General features: G+C 39.6%; 1 protein-coding gene across 1 annotated transcript in view; it reads left to right on the top strand.

The window, feature by feature from the left end:
• PLAC8L1 (PLAC8 like 1) overlaps positions 1 to 8,466 on the top strand; it is a 33,410-nt gene that overhangs the window by 5,892 nt on the left and 19,052 nt on the right. Inside the window, exon 2 of the mRNA XM_007949110.1 lies at positions 3,242 to 3,378. Coding sequence (XP_007947301.1) covers positions 3,242 to 3,378 — 137 coding nt within the window. The remainder of the gene's footprint in view (positions 1 to 3,241; positions 3,379 to 8,466) is intronic.

Below are 8,466 nucleotides of genomic sequence, written 5' to 3'. Positions count from 1 at the left end.
AAAGAGTGTGTCTACTTGAGGTAAATGTTCAACTCATATGCCTGTCTTTTGTTTGGCTGGAAACCACAAGTGTGGGTTCAATTCCAGACCTGAAGGGCCATAGTCTCAGTGGTTCCACCAGGCTCTATTGGAGTGAGCAATAATCTTCAACTGAAATGTTTTAGCCAGTGCATGTCAATTCAAATATTTTAATATAAAATCACCAAACATCCAGGGTATTATGGAAAGAAACTGTAATATGCTTCTCCTTGAGTTCAAAATGAGATATATACAGAAAATCCAACTTTTTTTTCTCACTGAGGAAAAGTTATTGGTTTTGGAATAGATAGAAGTCTGCTGTAATAAAACGTTTTGCCTACATAATGCTGAGATAGAAGGAAAGTATTCTACTCTAGGACTGCAAGCTGTAAATGATTTATATCAGGGGAAAATATAACCATATGATTATATATATCAAGCCTTAAGAAATCCTTCCACTGAAATCAGAGATGATTAGAAGCTCTTAGTATAATGATGGAAGCCCTAAATTGTGGGCATGACATTGAGAGGTAAGTGCCTTGGATTGTGTGGAGAGATGCAGAAAGCTTTTAGGCTGTTACCCTTTGCTTTTATTTCATCAGTTCACACTTGAGATTTGTGCCTTTACTGGAGAATGAGGCACAATTAAGGTCACATAATTTAAAGCTGGGTTTGAGGGAGACTCAAATAGAACAAAGAGACACATGAATTCAGTTTGATCTAATTTAACAAATATTTGTCATGCACCCACTAGGTTTTCAGGTAGTGTGTTGGATACTGGAGATGTAGGGAGGAACAGAATGTGCCTCCTGACCTGAAGAAGCTCACATTGCAGTAGAGGCAATTAGATACATATAAAAGCACTTGATTTCTTCAGGGCCAATTTTAAACCTTCATTGACCCTATCCCACAAACATATTAGAATGCACCCATAATGTATATCCTAGACATATATATATATATATATATATTTTTTTTTTTTGCTGGACAATAAGCTAAAAGATTTTCATAATTTTGATTTTGGAATTACTTCACTATGAGTAATTTAATTTCTGATTGGCTGCTGCATCTCAGCATGGGAAGTTTTACAAAACAAGAGAGCTAACCTACAAATTGTTTTCAAATGTAATAAATGATGACTCTAATCTAGACAGTTAATGAGACTGATATGCTGCTAGATTTTTCTAAACATTTAATTGCACATTGATTAATTTCTATTTTGCAGTTTTTATATTTTGTATAATATAAAATACTTTTTTCCCAGTTTCATACACTTTAGGGGGCCCTTGGAAATGTCATTAGATGCTAAGCATTGTCCTAATGTATAGTGGATAAAAGGACTAGGAATGCTTCATAGCTCTTCACAGGTGACCCCATATTCTAGACAGGTGACTCCCAAACCTTGCTTTTCTTCTAAAGGCTGGTCTAACATTTCCGGCTATTTCTGTGTCTTGTTTGCTCTTTAAACCAGTTATGTTCCAAGCATCCTGTACCCTTCCAATCTACTCTTTCTGTTTTCCTTGCTATCTCTGTTCTTTTGGCATTCCCACCTAGCTGATGGGACACTCAGAAGCTAATGATGGTAATCATCATCAGTGGTTTCCAAATCCACTGGTATTAGGATGGTTTCATAAGAATGACTTGTGTTATAAATACAGATTTCTGTGCATCATCCCTGGAGACCTGTGCAGTTATTCTGGATAAAGCTTAGGAATTTGTGTTTTAACAAGATAATGAGCTGTCATATTTGGTAGGGTATGGATTTGGGTTATATTGGTGGAATGAAAAAGATGTGGTCTTAATAACAAGAACAATACAACCCATGTTGGGATACCGTGAAATCCCATTGGCTTTATTTTCAGAAATTAAAGGTTCTCAAAGGGCTCCCAAGCTATTTCTAAGCTGTCACCAGGGTGTTGCTTTGCCAGTGCTCAGGTATGTTCTAAAGCCATGATTCCAAGGTGATTATTACTGCAACAACAACTGATAAAGGAAGAAATACTGCTGTCTTCTTGTTTACTATGTCTCATGTATAAGGCAGGCCCCTCATAGCACACTAGAGACCAGCTGCACTCACAATGAAGTTTTCCAAAAGGGAAGCACAAAACAGAATAATTACTACTATGGCATAGACCCAAACTCATTCTGGGTCTCCTCTACCTCACCCTTGACCTGCCCTTTCCATGTAGCCAGGTACAGCTTATCCTTCACTATGGGAAACACACCAGACATCTGCGTGGTTGGAATCCAGGCAAAACTGACTTGTTTGTTATTAGGTGCCATTAAGTCATTTCCAATTCCTAGCAATCCTACATACACTGTTGTTCTGTTGGAAGGAGACACTCCCAGGTCCCGTGCCATCCTTATAATTGTTGCTACATTTGAGTCCATTGTTGAAGCCACAGTATCAGTCCATTTTAAAGATCCAGGGAAGAGAAGAAACTCTTGAAACCTACCTCCTAAGCTCTCATGTCTTAATTCAGGATGACTGACAGTGGGAATATCCCTTCCCTTCAAGGAACCCAATCCAAAGGATAATCACACAAGTAGTTTGACATCAGGACATATTCTGAAGTCTGGATTATTCACTTAAATAATACTGCATGTTCAACTTCAGTAACCTAGGTTGCAGTGTGCCAAGCTCAGTCCAATTCCTTATCAATTTCGAAAAGAAAGGTACAAAAACCTTGAGGTGTAGCCTAACTCAGGGTTACTGTCTTATATACCCTTTGAGCATAGTAAACTAATTATATATCCTTTAATTGACATAATAACTATGAAATAGAGCTTTTTTTTTAAATTTTATTTTTTTCCTTCTCATCTTACATTTGAACAAATGGAAGTTCAGAGAGAATAAGCAATTGAACACGGGTTGAACACCCAGGAAATGATAAGCTGGGATTTGAATGGAAACCTCCTGATTCCAAATTTGTGACTGTAACTTATTCTGAGACTCTGAGAAACACTGAGGAAGTAGTCTTGTCATTGAATTTGATTGATAGGATTTGGAATGATGATGTCATTAAGAGAGATTTGAGGCAAAAAGTCGAGGAGAAGGTATGCCAAAGGAGGAAGGAGAGCTATGAAGGGGGTCAGCTTGTGCTGTGAATTAAGAGCAAGAACAGTACCGGGCTCCTATCTTCTCCTCATTGTTTTGGCTTATTGGTTATCCTCTGAACTACCTTCTTCATTTCTGAGTTAATCAACATCCTTGACTCTCCAGGAGCCATGCACCAGCTCACACTGTGGTGAAGCAGCCTGTCCGGGCAGCCAGTGGGAGGACTACCATCACCACGATTGTCCAGACAGGTGGGGACTGGAGCACCGGCCTCTTCAGTGTCTGCAGAGATAAGAGAATTTGTATGTTTTCCCTCTTCATTTAAATTTTTCCTTACTATTTTCTTTCCCAACACATTATTGGTAGGTAGAAAAGCTACATCAGGCACAGGACAGAAATTAAATGGTTTCAGAATGACTGGACTAATCTGGTGACTCAAATATACTCCTTGGCAAGGAAGCTCTTGATTGTAGGGCTGTGGATGCTTCTTAGAATAAGTTGTTGTTGTTGTTGTTATTTGCCATCAAGTCAGCCCCGACTCATAGCGACCCCTCCTTGGGTTTCCCAGGCAGTATCACTATGGAAGTAGGATTGCCCAACCTTCCTTCCAAGGAGTGGCTGGTGGGTTTGAACCACCAGCCTTCTGGTTAGCAGTCAAGTGCCTTAGGCACTATGCTACCAGAGCTCCTTATGGTGCCCTCAAATATTTTTTAAGTGACAAAAAATCCACTTTTGGCAAAGATGCCCCCAAATGGACTTCTTCCTCAACTGTGACTGGAATGTAAATTGGTACAAAATTTATAGCGATAGTTTAGCAATACATGTAAAAAGAACTTTAAGTATTGCATGGCTTTTGGCCTAATAATTACAATATTAGGAATTTAGTCTAAGAAAATAATCACGTACAAAGATTTAGCAGCAGTGCTGAATTTATTATAGCAAAGACCTGGAATAACCTAATGTTCAATGGTGGGGGAATATTCATACAGTTTATTATTATACAGCCATAAAAGTCATATTATAGAAGAAAATGTAATGAGATGAAGAGATGCTTTGAATACATTTTTAAGTTAAAGAAGGAAATTGTGAAATTATGTACATTAGATACCATTTTTAAGGGAAATATTTAGAAAAATGTCTAGAAGGATAAGAATAAAACTGTTTACAGCAGATGACTCCAGATGGTAACTAATTTTTATTTTCTTTTTGCGTATCTCTTTTCTAATATTTCTGTGAGGAATATGTACTACTCTTACAACAACATGAACAATCACAAGCAGAACCCCTGTTTCTTGTTTAAAATATTTTCTGACTCGGGTTCACTTATAAAGAGGTACCTATAGCTATATGATTCTCCTGTGGATTTAAAGTTCAAAGTATATCAATTCTATTTTTACCTTGAGACATTCTGACTTATCTCTGATACCATATATCCAGATTCCCTTCTAGGATCTGATATTCTGGCCCTAGAAAATAGGGTTTTGAATAGGTCACACAATCTTTCTTGGAGGAAGAGAGGTTCCTTTGATGGTTAAAGCTTAGTTTCTCAGGTTCAAAATGCAACAGACCTTGGCTCTACTATTTTTGAATAATATGGCTCTCCCCACATGCTGAAGGCCTCTGAGAAGATCTGAATTTGCCCCAAAGCCTCACAACAAAGCTCTGTTGGTACATGTTCTCATTGAACCCAGGAGTCTTGCTGAGAGAAAGCTCTAACAACAGTTTTTGGTGTTCTGATCATCTCAGCTTGAGTCTTGGCTATTTTCCTGGTCCTCACAGAAAAAAGACAGCCCTGCACAAATCCTACCCACCACCCTGTCCCTTTGCCCATCTAACCTAGAGCTTGGCAGGTCTCTTCCTGCCACTGCTACTTATGGGGACTTGTGACCAAACAACTATGGCAACCCTTTTCTGGTTCCCTCAAAATTCTTCCTGTTTCTGTACCCTTTTCAAGACTTGGTTGTGTGGAGATATAGCCCCAAATTGTGATATGAACCATTTTCCCTTCATAGCTTGTAATTGTGGAAAAAATGTCAAAACACTCCAACTTGGACAAAGCTTAGAATATAGTATAGTGGTTAAAAGCACAGATCTGCATCAGACATAGACCTGGCCTTGAATCCTAACTCTTGCTTCTTACTGACCATTTGACCTTGAGCAAGTTCTCTGGATTTTCATTTTTCCATCTCTAAAATGAGGATAAGGATAATAAAAGTGCCTGCCTCAAGGACTGTTGTAATGATTATCCAAATAATCCAAAGAACCCAGTCTTAACAGTGATTTAGAACATAACTGAATAGATTAGAATTTTTTGTTTGCAAGCAAGCATTGAATTTCATCAGAAGACTATGGAGTAGCTCAAAGGATCAGCTAAAAACCAACTTCAGAATTAGAGTTCATGTTAGGGCAAAGAGTAGGGTCAGGAGGCTTATATTGGATTCAGCAGAGTGATTTCTATCCAATCTTAATAGCACCCAAAAAGCTGGTTGACACCTCTACAATCCCCTCTGCCTCAAATATTGCTTTACTGACCAGCTCTGCTCCCCACCAGCATCAGTCCTCAGGATATCAAGCCACAGTAGGTGTCCTGAAAACTCCATGTTGTCCATTTGAGAGTTCTTTCTAAAGGCAATAGGTGGAGAATACAATATTGTCTACAATTCTTTACAATGGGAAGAAAGCATGCAGGAGAGGCCAAGGCTGTAGAGTACAAGGTGATCTCAGATGTTCTGTGCCCTAACTGTTCTGTAGATGGGTCTGCATTTTGTGACTGCTCTGCTCATAGAGTTGCTAAGCTCACTGTCTCAGAAGAAAATTGAAAGGCAGTATCATATTGTGCACTCTTCATTTGCACCATGATTCTGAGGATGCACCTAGACGCTGAGTGCTATGCATCTTGGATTTCTTCTCCTCCTCATGTAAATGGGACATTTCACCCACAAAATTTCATTTCCAGTGAATCTCTGTGTGTATAGTTGTAACAAATTTAGGAACAAAAAGGAGAGAATATCTTACCATGACTTTGTTCCATGCCAGATTCCCATATTGGGGCAGTTTTTCTTCACATGTTGAGAATTATTGCTATAATTTGCCATTCGTTAAGCAAAGAGTGCATTATGAACAGCAGTGATTTCTATTTCTTTCTGACATGTTGCTTCTATATTTTATTCTAATTATATTTTTTCAAATTGTCTCCCTCTTGCCACCTTTGTGCTTTTATCTAAATTCAAACTGCTTTAGGATTAGCAAATGTGTGCTTCTGTGTCCTTTGAAGATATGGCTGCTGGACACTCAGATGTGAAGATGAAGCCAAGGTGTGAAAGCAGTCACTAAGTGGCATTGTGGGTAGCAAGGCATTGTGTGTGAAAGGGTGGCTTTGGGAATGTTTGTGATATTGCTCCAGAGAAGATTTATATAGAAGGTATTATCAACATTGGTTTATAATTCAACCAATGTTTACTGAGTTCCTGTCTATGTATAGGTACATGATAGATATTATAGATATAATAATAGTGACTAAGACAGAGATGGTTTCTTAGAGGAAATAGACAATAAAGAAACAAGGCAATAAACAAAACAATTGCAGTTTTGATAATTGCTTTGAAAAACTAGACAGGGTGTTTGTTGTTGTTAGGTGCCATCGAGTTGTGTTCAACTCATAGCGACCCTGTGCACAGCAGAACAAAACACCACCCAGTCCTGAGCCAGCTCCACAATCCTTGCTATACTTGAGCCCATTGTAGCAGCTGCTGTGTCAATCCATCTCGTTGAGGGCCTTCCCCTCTTTCGTGGACCCTCCACCTTACCAAGCATGACATCCTTCTCCAGGGAATGGTCCCTTCTGACAACATGACCAAAAGAGGTGAAACGAAGTCTGGCCATTCTCACCTCCAAGGAGCATGCTTGCTCCACTTCCTCCAGGACAGACCTGTTAGTTCTTTTAGCAGTTCTTGGTACTTTCAGCATTCTTCACCAGCACCACAACTCAGAAGCATCAATTTTTCTTCAGTTTTCCTTATTTATTCATCACCTCTCACATGCATATGAGGAAATTGAAAATATCATGGCTTGTGTAAGGTGCACCTTAGTCCTCAAGGAGACATCCTTGCTCCTCAGCACTTGAAAGAGGCCCTTGCAGCCAACTTGCCCAGTGCTATACATTGTCTAATGCCCTGACTGCTGCTTCCATTGGCATCAATTGTAGAACCAAACAATGTGAAGTCTTTGACAACTTCAATCTTTTCTCCATTTATCGTGATGCTGCTTATAGGTCCAGTTGTGAGGATTTTTGTTTTCTTCATATTGAGATGTAATCCATACTGCAGACTGTATTCTTCTATCTTCATCAGTAAGTGCCTCAAGTCATCCTCACTTTCAGCAAGCAAAGTTGTGTCATCAGTGTATCGCAGGTTGTTAATGATCCTTCCTCCAATCTTGATGCCACATTCTTCTTCATATAGTCCAGCTTCTCGGATTATTTTCTCAGCATACAGATTGTATAAGTATGGGGAAAGAATACAACCTTGACACACTCCCTTCTTGATTTTAGACAGGGTGTTATGAAAGGGAATTATTGGCGTGGAGGTGGATAAAGGATGGCCTCTCTGAGGAACTGATATCTGATATCTGAACCATCTACACAAACAACCTTCCTGAAAGAAGGTACCATGAGCACCAGGCAGTAAAGAGCTTGGTGTGTACTAGCAACCGTCACTTGCCCAATGTGGGTGGAATGAAGTGAGGCAGAATCTTATTTGGTTTTCTAGAAGAAGAAGGGGCATAAAAGGGTTCAGACTGGAATTTATGTTTCCAAATTGTATCTCAGGCAAACTATTCAGTCTCTGAAAACAGGGACCACAGTTGTCTTGTTCTCTGCTATGGACCCCAGCAAGGTACCTAGCCTGTAGGAAGCATTTAAAAATATTTCCTGAATCAATATAGGAATGAATGAATTTTAACCTGTAGTTTTGCTTCTTTCTTTCTTGCACTGTGATTGAAAGAATCATAGAACGTCAGTGTTAGAAGGAATACCTATAGTCAGCTGGTTCTACTTCTCACCTGTTTGCCTAAAGCCTGTCTCCTGCATACCTATACCTGCCTGCCTCAGTTTCTTCAACACTTCCAGGATGCAGGGCTCAGGTCCAGCTTGTTGTTAGGTGCCATTGAGTCATTTCCAACTCATAGCGACCCCATGCACAGCAGAACGAAACACTGCCCAATCCCGCGCCAGCTCCACAATCCGTGCTATTCTTGATACCATTATCGCAGCCACTGTGTCAATCCATCTCATTGAAGGCCTCCCTCTCTTTTGTCGACCCTCCACCCTACCAAGCATGACATCCTTCTCCAAGGAATGGTCCCTTCTGACAACATGACCAAAATAGGTGAGA

The sequence above is a fragment of the Orycteropus afer genome, unplaced genomic scaffold, assembly GCF_000298275.1.
Source record: "Orycteropus afer afer isolate SDZICR_OR568_19922 unplaced genomic scaffold, OryAfe1.0 scaffold00238, whole genome shotgun sequence".
NCBI lineage: Eukaryota > Metazoa > Chordata > Mammalia > Tubulidentata > Orycteropodidae > Orycteropus > Orycteropus afer.
The sequence above is the reverse complement of the archived record's forward strand: the minus strand, read 5'-3'. Positions and strand labels throughout refer to the sequence as shown.